Source organism: Mirounga angustirostris, unplaced genomic scaffold, assembly GCF_029215605.1.
Source record: "Mirounga angustirostris isolate CCGP_5_RB_7025 unplaced genomic scaffold, mMirAng1.0.hap1 SCAF_1, whole genome shotgun sequence".
Classification (NCBI taxonomy): Eukaryota; Metazoa; Chordata; class Mammalia; order Carnivora; family Phocidae; genus Mirounga; species Mirounga angustirostris.
Window position 1 is genome coordinate 110626664 of NW_026991709.1, and position 16237 is coordinate 110642900.

At 45.9% G+C, this 16237-nt stretch overlaps 1 protein-coding gene across 1 annotated transcript in view; it reads left to right on the plus strand.

Annotated features, from left to right (window-relative positions):
• CLRN1 (clarin 1) overlaps positions 1–16073 on the plus strand; it is a 35622-nt gene extending 19549 nt beyond the window's left edge. The window contains exons 2-3 of the mRNA XM_045863704.2: positions 2780–2959; positions 15808–16073. Of these exons, the coding sequence (XP_045719660.1) occupies positions 2780–2959; positions 15808–16073 (446 nt within the window). The remainder of the gene's footprint in view (positions 1–2779; positions 2960–15807) is intronic.
• Positions 16074–16237: the final 164 nt, after the last annotated feature.

A 16237-nucleotide genomic window follows, 5' to 3' on the forward strand; every position in this document is an offset into this window, starting at 1 on the left:
GCCCGGATAAGCATGCCTGTCCCTGAGACTGCTCTAGCATGCTGGTTAAGAGCGAGGACAGGTGTTCAAATCTCCATCACTTACTAAGTACAAATCTGGGGTATGTTACCTCACCCCCTGAGCCCCAGTTTTTCCTGTAGTAGGTGGGTTGTTGAAAGAATGAAATCAGGTAAGTACTTAATTATGTGTTATTATATATATTCCCCTCTGGCTTTTTCCAAATGCACATTTCTATTAGTTTGTTTTTTGTTTTATTTTTTTTTTCACCTCACATATTTTGATGATCATTTCATACCTGTTCTTATAGATTCACATCATTGTTTGGAACATTTTCTTCCCTTGGCTTCTTTGCTCTCCCACCCATGGATTTGTTCCTAACTCACAAGCTCCTTGGCTGGTTTCTCTTCTCTCCTGTGCAGGTCAATCCCCAGGGCTCTTCTCTCCTCTAGCTACAGTTTCTCCACAGGTGATAGCCATTCCTCTGGCTTCACATACCAAGATGAGGCCATGGAGGCCCTTAGGTCATAAAATTTAAGAAGACATTCATGCTTGAGCTCGTGCAAGAGGGGTTTGATCCCAGAGAGTGATTGTCCCTGTAAGCTGCATGCCCTAGGCACCTTGCTGGCCTCTCCCTAGTTTCACCTCCCTAAAAACCTCCACCTTCTCCCTGGACCTCCGGACACATAAATCCTATCTGGCACCTCTACTCGCATTTCTTAGGCGCAACTCAAACTTCAAATGTCTAAAACAGAACTCCTGCCTCACTTCCCGTTCCCATGTCCAGACCCACACCTTCTACTTGTCTATGTCAGTTAATAGCATTACCATTTATTCGGTTGCTTATCCTTGATTCCTTTCTTTCAACAAGTCCTATCTTCTATCTCCAGGATAGATTCCAAATCTGATAACCGCTCACGACCTCTACTGCTGCAACTTAGGTCGGCCCCCCCGTCTCTTGCCGCTGTGAACACTCCCTGCCTCTGGGTCTCCCTGCTTCCACACCTGCCCTCCTCCCTCCCCTCACCCCCTTATTCCTGCTCTTCAGCAGCCAGAGTGATCTTTTCACATCATGAAGGAGACTGTGTCCCTCTCTTACTTAACACTCCCCAGCGGCTTCCCAGTAAATTTAGAATTAAAAGCCAACTCCTTACCATGGTCAGTTGACCAGGACCCAGTGGGTGCAACAGTCTGATGCCAGTCTCGCAATCCCACTTCACCTCCCCTCACTCACCAGGCTCACGGGCTCGCTGCTGCCCCAGCTGTGTTCCTTTTCCCAGGAATGCTCTTCCCCAGATATTTATACAGCCACTTCCTTCCCGGCATTCAGGTACCAGCTTAGGTGTAACTGCTCACCACCCATATCCATTCACTCAATCACTCAAAATTCCATTGCCCTGTTTCATTTCTCCATAGCAGCGCACTCTGTGAAAGTGCTTTCTGTTACCATTGCATAATAGCCCTCCAAAGGTCAGGGGCTTAAAACAAAAATTTATTAGTTCAACTGCCTAGGTCTTGATGGGGTTGCAGTTAAACAGCAGCTGGGGTTGGAGTCACCCAGAGGCTTTTCTGGGCTGTATGTCCAAGACTCTTCCCTCCGGTGCCTGGTGCTCCTCTGGGTGGCCTTTTTCTCCAGCAGAGTAACTTGGACTTCCCGAATGATTGCTCAAGCCTCCAAGAAAAGACGTAGGAACGGCTGATCTTCTTAGAGGCTAGCCTGGGATTGGCACGCTGTAGTTCTGCTGCCATGTTCAGGTGGCCAAAGCAGTCACAAACCAGCCCAGGTTCAAGGGGACTGAGGAATAAATTCCTCTAAAGGGGAAGTGCCATGTGTGTAGAAGGAGGGAAGGAATTGATGGCGGCCGTCTTTGGAGATAAGCTATGAAATTTACTGGTTTACTTGTTGTCTACTTACTCCCCTTAGGTTATAATCTCCACGAGACAACAGGAACCTTGTCTATCTTGTATCCAGCACCTAGAACAATGCCTGGCACATACCAGGTGCTCAGTAAATATGTTAAAGAGCACTTGATAAATGTTCAGGAAACTGAAATGGCCTGAATTAAACTTCCCCAGATTGGTCTTGCCATGTTTGCTGATGCTAAGCCTGCTGATGCCTCACCAGATAAGAGAGACCCTACACTATAAAGGACTTCATTTCCTCTGCAAACAAGAAAAACTTGCCCTGAACACAAAATCTAGAAATAGATTTGGCATGTTTTCTAAGTGGAAAATATTTCTAGTATCACCAGAAATTATTTTCCCACAGCTTGTGCGACATCAAAATATTGAAATTGACTGAAAATACCCCATTTTTTAAATCTTGGTGTGGACTAGAAACAATTTTTTTTTTTTTTTGGAGCAAAGGAAACAGAAATACTTCCTGATGTTTGAACTCCCTCAGATATCCCCAAACTGAAAATGTCATTTCAAGACAGATTTAAAAAAAAAAAAATACTACTGAGAAATGTCATTAAAAGTTTGGTCATCAACATGTACAGTTTTTGGTTATGAAGCCAGTACTTGTTTATTTAAGTAATTACATATGACCAAGGGCAGAAAAAATTCCCTCAAATCTCCTCTTTGTTGGTCTTTACTGGTGAGTTCTACAGAATAATCCTGTGTTTAAACCTTTTTCTAAATCCCTCGTAAATTAGTAAGTGAGAATGTATTCACCTAAAGGATTTTAGTGATTTTTGAGGTTAAAAAGGATTTAATTTTTGAAATTACATTCACAGACTACCACTAATGAAATTTCTTCTAATCTTTGTTTTATCTTTAGTTTTCCCAGATTTGCTCCAAGTGATCCCTGTGAGCATCCACGTCAATGTCATCCTCTTCTCCACAATCCTGGTCGTTCTAACCATGGTGGGAACAGCCTTCTTCATGTACAATGCTTTTGGCAAGCCCTTTGAAACCCTGCATGGTCCACTAGGGTTGTATCTTTTGAGCTTCATTTCAGGTGAGTACAAAATTCTACTTCTACTTCAAAGTACTTCTACTCTGACACAAAGACAAGTGTGCTTTCCAAGGTGTCAAAAGACAGGTCTACCTAAATATAAGTGACAGTACATAGACATGGATGTCCATTGTAGCATTATATATGATCGCCGAAGTGGAGAAAAACAGAATTATCCAACAATAAGGAATTCGAGATACACATTGTGATAGTCTATATGGATAAATGCTGGCATTAAATTATATCTTTGAAGATGTAATCAAAAGGATGCATGCTTGTATCAAAAAGTTAAGTGAATAAGACTGTATATAAGATTTTATAAATATAAGATTTATAATCATAAGATTTTATGAACCAAATTTGATTATATATAAATATAGACAACATATATAAATATTTATATTGTACATATGCTCTTTCTAGCCTCCATATAGATACACACACACACACACACATATATATAGAGAGAGAGAGAGCTCATCTATTCTGTTCATGGTAGTTACTTCTGAGCAGTGAACTTATGGGTGATTTTCTTTTTCTTATACTTTTTAATATTTCCAAATGTTCAATAATGTGCACGTATTTATTCACAATCAGGAAAATAAATAAAAATTATCCCCCCAAAAAATTATCCACTGGCTCCATAAAGAGCCAGTGTTCTGCCCACATGAGTTGTCATATTCAGGCCTATAGGTACTTTGTGTAGCCTAATGATAGGTGTATCTGAGAAAAAATAAACTCTAAACTCAGAAATGGGTTCATCAGTAACATGTCCTACTGAATAACCAAGGCTGATGGAAAAGAATAGAAACTCCAGATAGTGCCACAGGGTGCTTAGGATATTTTTACCGGGAGAAAAGAAACATGGGAAAATCAAAACTGTACATGTAACTTGCATGTAGCCATTCTTGTATTGGAGGTCTCTGATTTCACCCCACTTCAAACTTACAAAACAACTTAGTACTTTGTCATATTCCCATGAAGCTTCCGCAGCGCTCTTAAGGATTCCATGGGGAGACAAGAGAGATTACAACTCACACCAGCAAACAGTAGATTGAAAATCCCTATTAGTCTGTTTCCTTCCCCGCTGACATTGCCCTTTGGCTGCCCCAGGGCCCCAGGCCCTTGTGTGTCTGGCCACTGCTCCCTTTCCCCAGCACAACTCAACGCCAGCCACAAGCTTGCCGAGCTCCCTCTCTAGAAAACAGAGCCTTGGGTCAACAGGGGCTCCCTCAGCTCGCAGCGCGAGACAGCCTTCACCCATTCAGCCTTGAGCACACTTCCTCAAGTCTTACCTCTTCCACATCTTGCCAATCAAATAATTCACTTCACCAAAGCAGTTCTCTGTCCAGTGGGAGTTCTGTCTCTCACAAGCAGATAACACAGCTTCCAATCGTGCAGAAATGGTGACTCTGGGAGGGCAGAGTCTAAGTCTTTCTCATCTTTGTATCTCCAGCATGAGCATCCGGCATGAGGCTCCGCATGCAGTGAGCAATTCAATACGTGTTTGCGGACTTGAGAAAGCAAACCCAGAAGGAGATGTTCGCTTGGGCACTCAGTACAGTTTAGAGAAATCAGAATTCCAATGGGATGGGATGAGCAGAGCGGGCCCATGGAGGTGGTAGGACAAGAGCTGAAGAGGGGTGGAATGAAAGCTGGGAAGGAAGGCTGAGGGCTTCGAGATTAGGGCAGAGGAGCTAGAACACAGGTACAGGGTGTGGACAGACAGACTGAGATAGTGATTCAGTGTCATGGGTAGGTCCAGGTGAGAAGTGGATATTGGCATTACCTCCCCGCCCCCGCAACATACCAAACCAAACCGGTAGAAGTGGGCGGCGCGCTATTTTAGTGAAGGCCATTAAAGCAATCAGAGGCCAGCCAGAAAACAGAATACACATTATTTTGACCAGGGGAATATAAGGTTCAGCAGTGGTTATTTAAGTGGGGTCCCCCAGACCACCAGCAGCATTTGCCTCCCTGGGGAACTTGATAGAAAAGCAAATTCTCCGGCCCCACCCCAGACCTGCTACTGCCTCAGAAACTTGGGTAGGGTGGGGGGTGGGGCAGCAACAAGCTGCAAAGGGTGTTCAACAAGCCTTTCAGGTGATTCCAATGCAAGCTCAGGTTCGAGGACCAGGGCTATCAGGAACTGATGAAACAGGTGTTAGAGGACTGGCGACGCGAAATGGAGACCCTAGGCTGGCTCAGAGATGATAATCTCAGAAAGCAGCTACCATTCCCAGGGCTGGAGTCAGTAGCACCCATGTGCTTGAGAGAGGCCGGGGCGCTGGGTGTCAGACCTTTGAGGAGGTGACACTGTCACCCCTTGCTGGATGGGGACCCAAGGCTTAGCATCCTGAAGCATGAAGATGGGGGAGAAGGAAAGGGAAGGGGTCTTCCTTCCACACGGCCGGAGTCACAGTGCTCTGAGCATCCCCTTCTGTGTTCCAGTGCATGCCAGACCCTGGAGACACAGAAGGAAAGGGAATAGACCTGCAGATGAGGCCACTAAAGGTTTCATCGCCACAGTGGGCTCATGCTATGGCCTGATAACATGGTGTCGCGTGACACCAGCGGCGGCTGGGAGGGGGGAAGGAAGGGCTTAGGAAGCCCCCCAGTGCTGTATCCCACTCGTCCTCCCCCTCCCCCACCCCCCGCCCCCCCAGGGCTGTGTATGGACAACAGAACGGGAAGCAGCTGACAAGGCAGAACTAGAGTCGGGGTAGTCTTGACCCAACATCCCAAAGCAGAGGGAAAAAGCACTGGTTCGAAGCCGAGCTACAAGAGCTTATTAACGGGCACAACCATCTCGCACTCCAGCTTCTGAATGAAATTCAGAAGAGCAGCCCATTTGGAAGACAAATTATTTGACAGTTCTAACGGAGGACCGAAATACCGCTATTTGAAAAGCAAGATGACTCAGAGAATGCAGAATTTAATCCAAGTCCCAGATCTTATCTCAGCCCTTGGCCAGGTCTAATGAAACGAAAACCTGAGCACAGAAATATATGCGGGAACACACAGACCCTGTGCTTACATTATATCTTATTTATCTCTGAACTTTTTGCAAAAGCAGGTCCTCAATAAAGGTGTGTGGATGAGGAAGGAAGAGAAGGGTCGGAAAAGAAGGAGCCAGGTCCAGATCCATCTTGCAGAAGAAAAAGGCGTAGTATTTGTAGCTTATCTGCTTTTTTAAGCCCCAAATCCTTATTTTTAAAAGACCAAAAATTTCGGCAACTTGTAAAAAACTGTGCACGAGAACAAAACATGTTTAAGGGTCAAATGGCTGATGGTTGGTGACCTTTGGGGGTAAACAGATCACTCTTGAATCACAGACTACCTCCTTCTGCTTCGGTCAACATACAGTAACCAGAAGGCCCTGGCATTTTGGAAGTGTTTATCTGAAGCTGTAAAGTTCACGGAGATCCCAGCTCTACACCCTAATTGTGGACGGAGGAGGATTTACAGCCTTATCACAAACACTGTAACTCTGAGTCAGTAGATTCACACACAAAGAAGGGAGGGCCTGTATTAGGAAGTCCTTTTGTTCCCGTGTGAGTCACACTCCACTGGAGACCCCCTTACTGGCCACACGGGAGGTGTGGGGTGGGCAGCTCTCTTTCCCTGAGTCTCCTCCCCTGTTTCTCTGCCCAGGTGGCCTTCCTCACAGTGCGCAGGGAAAACTCCTTCCTCCTTGGACCTCCTTTCTCTTCTTCTCTCACTCACCCCTGGGTTCCCCAAGACTCCCTCTTTCCTTGTGCTGATATCATTCAGGTCTACTGTCTACCCCCTTGCTGGATGGGGACCCATCCATGAAGCTGGATGCTTCATCCTGAAGCATGAAGATGGGGGAGAAGGAAAGGGAAGGGGTCTTCCTTCCATATGGCCAGAGTCGCAGTGCTCTGAGCATCCCCTTCTGTGTCCCAGTGTGCATGCCAGACCCTGGAGACAAAGAAGGAAAGGGAATAGACCTGCAGATGAGGCCACTAAAGGTTTCATCGCCACAGTGGGCTCATGCTATGGCCTGATAACATGTTGCCCTCCTGGACCAGATGTTGCTGCCGCTTCTCACGGCTTCCAGTTCGGTCCATCACATTCCTCAGCCTTCTTCGTGCTGCATTTCTGTCCAATGTCAATGTTCACAAGACCCACGCAACTCAGTCCATTTGCTCTTTCTCATCTTGCCAATTATAAACTAGATTTGAGGAATTTTTCCCCAAGTTAGGATTTTAGTACTACCTTAATGGTCCCCCTTAGTTCATTTTGGGCAGTGATTCTCTTTCTGGACTACACACTAGGATCCCTTGAAGAACTTTCTAAAAATGCTGACACCAGGCCCCATGCTATGCTAATTAAATTGGAGTCTCTGGGGATGGAGTCTGGGTGCAGGTGTTTTTTTAAGCTCTCTCGGTAATTCTAATGTGTGACCAGTGCTGAGAACTGTTGGCTGAGGTGAATATATTTCCCTTATTCAACAAATCCTGACGAGGGTTTGAGAGGCCACTGTGTGCCCGCCATTATAATAGGCACTGGTGCTGGATACCACACCAGTCAGGCACACAGTCCTGCCTTCATGGAGTCTACAGTCTGGTGGGAGAGTCAAACAAAAGCATTCCTAAGTAATGAAAGATGACGATCATTTCAATAAGGTGATAAACGTGCTGTTAGAATAGAGAATGAAGGGAAAGGGGGGCTGGGGCTTTGATGCGGTGGTCAGTAAGTAATTCCAAAGATACAAAGGAGTTGAGGACCCCCAGAGACTTTCCCAAGGAGAGGAGAAAGCACACGTGAACAGTCTAGGGAAAGAGGTCGGCTTGCCGTAGGAACGAAAAGAAGGCCCATGTGCCTCGGGGTAGGTAATGAGGGAGAAATGGCCAAAAAAAAAAAAAAAAATCATTAGCAAACCTGTTGATGCCAGTTAATGTCATACCCCATGGCAAATCTTTTAGAATTGATTCTAATTGCGTTGAGAGAAGCTTGCGAAAGATTTTTACGAAGAGGTTGGAGAGCTGATTTACCTTGTAAGAAATGTCTGGTGAAAAGACTAGGCTATCGCCTTGGACATGGAGAGAGATGAATGGATTCTAAAAACATTTTGAGAGTAAATCCAAAACCTTTTGCAGGTGGCTTAAGCAAGTAGACAGTGGTGGCATTAACCAAGATGAACAAGACAAGGGGAAGAACAGACTTAGAGTTTCGGGCAAGAAAGAGCTGGAAGGAGGAGCTTAGCACTAGAAATCAATGTTCTCTTCGTGCTATGTCAAGTTTAAGACCCTAGGAGGTATCCGAGTAGAGATACCAAGGAGCCATTGGGATATATGAGTCTGGAGCTCAGAGAAGAGGTCTAGACAAAATTTAGGAGTTGTCAGGATATAGATATTATTTAAAGCAATGGAAATGGATGAGATCATCTAGAGAGAGACTGTAGATAGAGAAAAATTGACGTGGGACCAATCCCTGAAGAACACAGTCAGTTCATTTTTGGGTTGAGGAGGAAGGAGGGGTCAGCAAAGACACTGACTAGGTGTGTCCAGAGAGGAGGAAGGAAAACCAAGAGGCCATGTTGTTCCTGAGGCTCTAAGACGGGGATGTTTCAGGAGTATGGCTGAATGGTGAGCGTTTCAAAAGCATAAATGGGAGAGGAAATGGGAGGGGAAATGGGAGGGGAAGGCAGAATGGGGCAAACAGGGTGGACAACACTTCCCTCAAGGTTTATAATACAGCAGGAGAGAGAGAGAGAGATGTATACAAATTAAGAAAGTAGAGAAAGAGAGAGGGACCCAGAGAAGAAGCAGCTGAGCATAGAAGCAACTGGATCTATAGTTTCACAATGGCACATGGATATATGAGTGTCTGCCTTTCTATATTCCATTCTAGAAGTTTCCCAGTTGATGGTGGAGTCCCAGATTTGCAAGGAAAAGAGAGAAGGCTAGGTAGAAGACTTGCCGTGGATCAATCACAGAACATCCTAGATAGTTCAGTGAATACTCTCTGAAAATGATATGAAAGGTATTGACTCGGGCCTCTTAGAGGTGATGAAAACCTCCAAAATGCAGACTTATTGCAAATTGTATTTATTGTGTCTTCTCTTAAACAGAGGATCGTGTTATGAGTTATACCTAGCAAGGCAAACAAATACAATGACTGCCTTCTTTTAAAAGGGAGATGTTCCTGGGGAGCCTGGGTGGCACAGTCAGTTAAGCATCTGACTTGGTTTCGGCTCAGGTCATCATCTCAGGGTCATGAGACAGAGCCCTCCATTAGGCTCAATCTTGAGCGTTAAGTCTGCTTAAGATTCTCTCTCTCCCTCTCCCTCTGCTCCTCCCCCCTGCTCTCTCTCTCTCTCTCTCTCTCAAATAAATAAATAAATCTTTAAAAAATAAATAAATAAGAGGGGGATGTTCCTAATACGGGCCTAATTAATTATGATCATTACAACTGTGGCATAGAACATAAATAAACACAGTCACACATGAAACACATAGACAGGAAAATAAAGAGCAGGACAAAAATAGAAGGAGGCTTACATTATACATCAGGTTTAGTACTCCTAATATCCCGGCCTCCGTACCATGTCTAGGGTATATTATTCTGCAACTGGTGGTCATAGACTATCTGGGTCTCGTTTCCACTTCCGTCCCTATGGAGGAGCTGCTACCCAAAGTCCAAGAAGCAGATACAGGGATGTCCAGGCATCAGCATCACCAGAACTGAGGAAGGACAGGATTGGTGCCTTTTCTGAAAGGCAGTTCAAATTAGAGAAAGACTGATTTTTTAGATCATTTCTTCTTTGCACAAACCATCGCTCTCACTGAAATGAAAACATTCTACGAGTTTCTCAATGAAAACATTCTACGAGTTTCTTGGCATAGACTCTAGAAAGGAGGCCCCAGAAGGAGAGAAGTAATACTAACCAGCCCGTGATGGCAAAGGACCAGGGCTCCTGTTCAGAGGCGGAGGTGGCAGTGGGGTAGGAAGAGGACGGTGCTCCAGGTTACTCACGTTGAGGGGGCCAGAAAAGAACTGTCTAACTCACTGTGCCCCGTACCCGGCCATGACCCTGGGCCAGGAGATGCTCAATCTTGTTCCATAACAATGGCAAACAGACTCCCGTCTGATTAAAAATGTGCACGTGTGTCTTCCTTTCTGTTTGATCTAGAGGCAAAGCCCAAGTCCTTGCTAGGACCTCCAAAGCACCACCTGACGTGCCCACCCCATCACCACCCCCCCATCACCACCCACCCCCACAGCTCACGTCTTACTCCTCTCTGCCTGGCTCTCTGTCTCTCTCTTGGCCCAGACCACCTACCTGGGGCCTCACACAGGCTTTTCCCTCACCCGGAAAAGCTATTCCCCTCAGATAGCTACTTTCTCTTTCCCTGACTTCCTCCAAGAGGTGCTAAAATATCACGTTCTCCCTGAGGCACCCCCGGCCACCCCCTTCCCTGCTTTATTTATTCTCCTTCGTGCATGTCACACTTGATAAACACTAGAACATCCTTGCTTCTCTTGTTATTTATTGCCACTTTCCCACTGTCCCCACCACTGACAGCTCCCCGAGGACAGGGATTTCTGTGGGCGCATCCGGGGCTGTATCCCAGCACCCGCAACAGTGCAGTAGACCCCCGATGAATATTTGTTGAAGAAATGAGTAAAGCAGAAGCAGCTCTGGGCCTTTCCTGGCAACAAAGGGTAGCCTCCTTTTCTGAAAGGCAGTTCAAATTAGAGAAAGACTGATTTTTTAGATCATTTCTTCTTTGCACAAACCACTGCTCTCACTGATGGGACATTTGTAAAACCTAAGTCAGATGTGGGCTTTTCCACTCTGCAGTCCCGAAGACGAAGAGAAAAAGCTGGACCCAGCTGGTGGTGTTCCTTCGTCCACACCTACTCTTCGGAAACGCGTGACCAAATCGCTCCTCTTCACGATCTCAAAATCTACTCTTAGATATTAACTTGCTTTGCTTGTCCCTCTGCCCCTCTTCTAGATGGCAGCCAATGGTCTCCATACCACAGTGGAGCCAGAACTGCTCTCATTTGCGGACAAAATTATTGCTGGAGACCTCACCTTCGCTAGCTGGCTCTCTACTGAGATTGCACGATTTCACAGAAAATTAGTACCTACACCTGCAAAGCCCTGGCTTTCCCACCCCCATTTATCATCTTTCAAGACTCCTTAAAGAAGGAAATTATCAATTTATCATTCCGTAGAGGAAATGGAATGCCTCTAATATTTGTCATCTATAAGAGAGTTTAAAGATGACGTGCTAGCTTTCTGGAAATGTTGGCCATTGTTTTAAATGGAATTGAAATTCTAATTTATTATTTCCCCAAAATACAATCTTAGTGATAGTAGGAGAATGTATCCGAGCTGTTTTTTCACCCTTGAGGACACATTTTCACTGAAACCCCTGGTCCCCTGGACTCCCACGGATCCTGGCAGGATGTTCCCACCCCTGAAGGCATAGTCGGCTTCAGGGTCAGCCAGGGATGAAGAGGCAGCTTTCTTGTTGGCTGTGACCTTTGTTCCCTATATTGTAAGGGCTGGAGGAGAGAGGCATCCACTTCTGCAGAGGACAGTCATGAGTGTGCAGTGTCTAGCACATTACAAATGTTTGTTAATTGACTGGTAATTCATTGTGTGACAGCCGTATAACTCAGCTATCCTTTTCAGTCGGGGATTAACTCGGTAATCAGTCATTAAAGGGGGAAAAATATTACAGTACCAGCCAGATGGCAGGGCAATCAAACACATAAAGGAAAATGGCTGGTCTTTCAGTAAGATGCAAGGCAGCAAAACCTGGGTCCTGCGCCTGGTTTTGTTCCCAATTCTAGCTGGAGCAAGTCTTGGCAGGCTTTCCTACGTCTAATGTACTCTAACGTTTCTTATGAGCAGGAGCAGTGTTGGTCAGACGAACAGATGAGGCATCTGTCCCAATGACCCCCGCTGAGTTTGGACTCCTGGTATGTCTGGATTCCCCGGGAAAAGGAAGAAGGAAGCATGCAGGCTTGATCCTAACATTTGTGAGGCCTTGAGCAAGGGTGTTAATGACAGCCCACCTACCCCATGTCCAAACATTTAAAAGTTAAAAGCTAATAAACTATTTAGTGAGACATGTTTTATCCTTCTGCCTTGACAAACATCTCTCCATAAGGACCCGGAAGGCCAGATTCACATTTAGAATTCTGGACCCAAGTGCGGTGATGGAGGCCAGCTGGCACCTGTCTGTCCACCTCCCTCCCCTCGCGTGGTTCCACCCGCACTGTAATGGTATACATGTGTGGACATTCCCCTGAGTACCCAAGCTCTGACCACGCCCTCGAAATAGCTGTTCCTTGGCCATCCTCAGGCCTCAGGGCTCTGCAACACCAGCCGAAAAGTCTGCCCTTGGGAGGACTGACCCAAGGAAGAGTAGATACCCATGCAGTCCTGGCAATGTGCTCAGAGCTGTTTGGGGAGAAAATTCCCAGGTCCCGGGAGTCCGGTCTAGAGTGTGGGTCAGGAATGGGCTTATCCCATTGACTTCAAGGATTCCTCTCCTTGTGGGAAGGGGTCTTTCTAGGAGAGAGAGAGAGGAGCACCCTCCAAATGTGGGAGCCATAGCAGGAGCCCCCTTGCTGGGGACTAAAGGACATTTTAGAAAAGTGCCAAGCCCTATTTGCACCATCACCCCCATCCCTTACACACCTCTCTCCATGTGCCTAGTAGCCAGGCCACAAAGAGAAGATACACTTCGTATGTATCTTTTGGTCTGAAAGTTGTAGTTACCCTTGGTCCCACATATCCTTGGTCCCACATGTCTTTTAGAGCTGTGGACAGAGGGAAGCAAAGACAGCCTAATGTCACAGCGAGTCGTTTCCCTGCATGTCTCTTCATAGTCATGAGGGTGGCAGAAACTCAAGCTAGGTCGCTATGCTCCGTCTCTGAAATGACAAGGGTGACCTCATGGTCAAACTCGCAGAATCCCAGACCATCCTCTCAACTACTGGACCGTGCACTCTGTTTTGGAGCTCGCATGCTTGGATGATTAGCTGTGGAGAAAGGCTGTGAGTCTGAAGATAGCCCAAGCAACCTTTACTTTAGGAATCTGAAATACAGTCTCACTATGACGCTGTCTCCTTCACAAAGTAGTACCTTTAAAATATTTAACAACTTGAAAAGGAAACCGAGCTTGAATTTTCCTTTCAAGCACGAAGGCAATACAGTGTTTCGCTTCTGTCTGAAATTCACCATCTCCTAGACAAAGAAGGCTCTTCTGGTAAAAGCAATGGCATTTTCTCCCCAATTTTCAAATAAAAGATAAAGAGAAAACAGCATTGCAGCCTTTTTGTTGGATCTAACAAGAAAGGAATAGTATGGTTTTGCCAGGGGAGAGCCCTGGTTTGAGGTTCAGAACACAAAAATAGGCTGACAAATTTTACAAAGGAGTATTCTCAACTACTGCTCTAAGGCTGGTGAGAGTGAAATTTCAAGAAAACGAGATCATCTGATTATTTGGGGGGGTATATTAGGAGGATGATCAAGCTGATGGGTCAGTCCTATGCAAAATTCTAAAATAGAAGACTTGTGATTTCTCCTTCCCTGCTCACCCCACCCCTCACCCCTTACCCTCACACGATCAATTCTCTCCCTCTATCCCAGCCCAAACCTGGCCTTTGGGAAAAGAATGGGGCCACCATTTGCATTCCAGCTCTTCATGTCCAGACCACTCTCCCCACACAGTCCAGCCTCCATTTGCTCGGCTGACTTTTCCTACAGCTACTTCCAAAGAACCTTCCATGATGCCGCCCACCCTCTCAGTAACAGCCACCTGTACCTCCCTTGCTGTTACACTCACCGCGATTGGTTTATAATTGTCTTACCCTGTCCGATTATACTCTCTGTTAGAGGAGAAACCACATGCACTTTCTTTAACGTTTAAATCTCCACCACTGTCCCGGTGCTCCGCACATAACAAGTCAAATGGAATAAATGAATAAGCCACTATGTTGCTGTTTCCAGGGTGTTTGAATTAACTGTAATTGAAGAGCAAAAAGCACTTACCCTCCTGAAGGAGTTGTAAACCTAATGGGAGAGTATTTGGAGGAATAAGGCACTGTGATGCATTCTTTTGGGTGGCCTATCTGATATAGTCAGGTTTTTTTTGGTGTGCGGTGGGGCGGGGTAAGGGATTATGGTAAGGACTTCCAAGATGAAATTCATAGGAAGAGCTACCAATTAGTAAGCATTTATATGTGTCAATTCTCGATGACAAATGTTAATCGGGCATCATCTTTATTATCCACATTTTATAGATGAGAAAATTGAGACTCGGAGATTAAAATTGCCTAATTTCACAGAGTAAGTGGAAGAATCAGGGTCTGAATCCAAATCGGCTTGACCTAAGTCAGAAGACCACCTAGCAAGTCTCCTATTAACCGGAACCCCAATGGCTTGGGATGCAACACTAGAGGTAGAAGTTCCTGGCATCCTGGCTATCCACCGTGCTCCCAATCTCGCTGCCTGCTTCTGCCCCCTGTGCCATCCACCCATCTGGGGGTCTCCCATTCTCCATCCTCAGTGGGAGAGGGCCTATCAGAATTTCCAGGCACCACTCAGTATGGAGTGCCCCTGTCCTGCAGAGAGCTCACCCCAGACCTCAGCTGCACCAGTTAGGATTAGATTAGGCTACCAAGGAGTGGTAAATGAGGGGGAAATAATAATAGTGGACTAAACAAAATAGAGATTTATTTTTCCTTCCCATAAAAACCTAGAGTTTGAAATCCAGGGTTGGTCTGGTAGCTCCAGGTATCTGGGATCCAGACTCCTCCTTTCTTGTTTTTCTACAGTACATGGCTTGCATTTCTGAGGCCACCTGCTCCGAAATGTCTGCTGGAGCTCCAGCCATTGCATCCATATTTCAACTACAGGAAGGAGGAAGGGGGAAAAGAAAGGGCTGGCCTCTGATAGGTGCAGACTTCAAGGAAACATTCCTGCCCCTACGTAGATCCCACCCCTCCTCAACCAAACAATGTTGCCTTTATTCAAGGCAGCCACACACCCAAGTAAAAATCCTGCGTTCTGTTAGAAACATGGAGCACAAATAACTGTTTGCCTCAACACCTTACCTATGGCTCCTTTTGCCCAGGGTCTCCTGTGGGCAGCTGTGGCCAGGTGGGAGCTGGAGGAGAGGGGAAGGCAAGTAGCCCTTCTGAAGGAAGCCCTAGGCCCTTTCATGAGGGGCCTGTATGACTGACGTTTTTCGTACGAGGCCTGTGAAGTACAGAGAAATTTTTTCTCTAAAAGCCACATCATAGCCGTGGCTGCTTTGTAGCCTCATTCCGCCATTGTGCTCTTTTTTTTTTTTTTTTAAAGATTTTATTTATTTATTTGACAGAGAGAGAGACAGCGAGAGAGGGGGAGTGGGAGAGGGAGAAGCAGGCTTCCCACCGAGCAGGGAGCCCGATGCGGGCCTCGATCCCAGGACCCTGGAATCATGACCTGAGCCAAAGGCAGACGCTTAACGACTGAGCCACCCAGGCGCCCCTCCGCCATTGTGCTCTTAAGGTGCCCAGCAATCCAGCCTTCTCATCAGGCAGAGAGGAACATCTCCCAATCTTGGTGAGATCGGCCGGATTCTACCCTCCCCACCCCCACCAAGTTTTCTTCACTCAGAGACATAGCCCAGGCCCTTCCACCCATCAGTTGGAGAATCAGGCTCATGATTACCAATTTGAAATTATATATTTTTTGCAGAAGAATGCAAATGAGGATGATGGTAAAGGCTTTCTTTAGTTTGCTGACCCTCTTCCCCGTCTCTTACAATCAGGAAATATTTGTGCCAACACGTTGTTTGTTCCTTCTGTTGCAGGCTCCTGTGGCTGCCTTGTCATGATACTGTTCGCCTCTGAAGTGAAAATCCACCACCTCTCAGAAAAAATTGCAAATTATAAAGAAGGGACTTATGCCTACAAAACGCAAAGTGAAAAATACACCACTTCGTTCTGGGTTGTTTTCATTTGCTTTTTTGTTCACTTTTTGAATGGGCTCCTAATACGACTTGCTGGATTTCAATTTCCTTTTGCAAAATCTAAAGACACAGAGACAACTAATGTAGCTGCAGATCTAATGTACTGAAGGGCAAATACTTCTGTAATCTTCCAAGTAAGGGAGCAGACTTGCTTTGGTCACTTGGAAATGGTTAATTTTGTCCATCCTTTCAGATGCACAAATTAAAGCACCCAAACCCTCCGTGGCATTGTTTACAAATGATGTACTAAGGATACAGGCTGCAAAGGAAG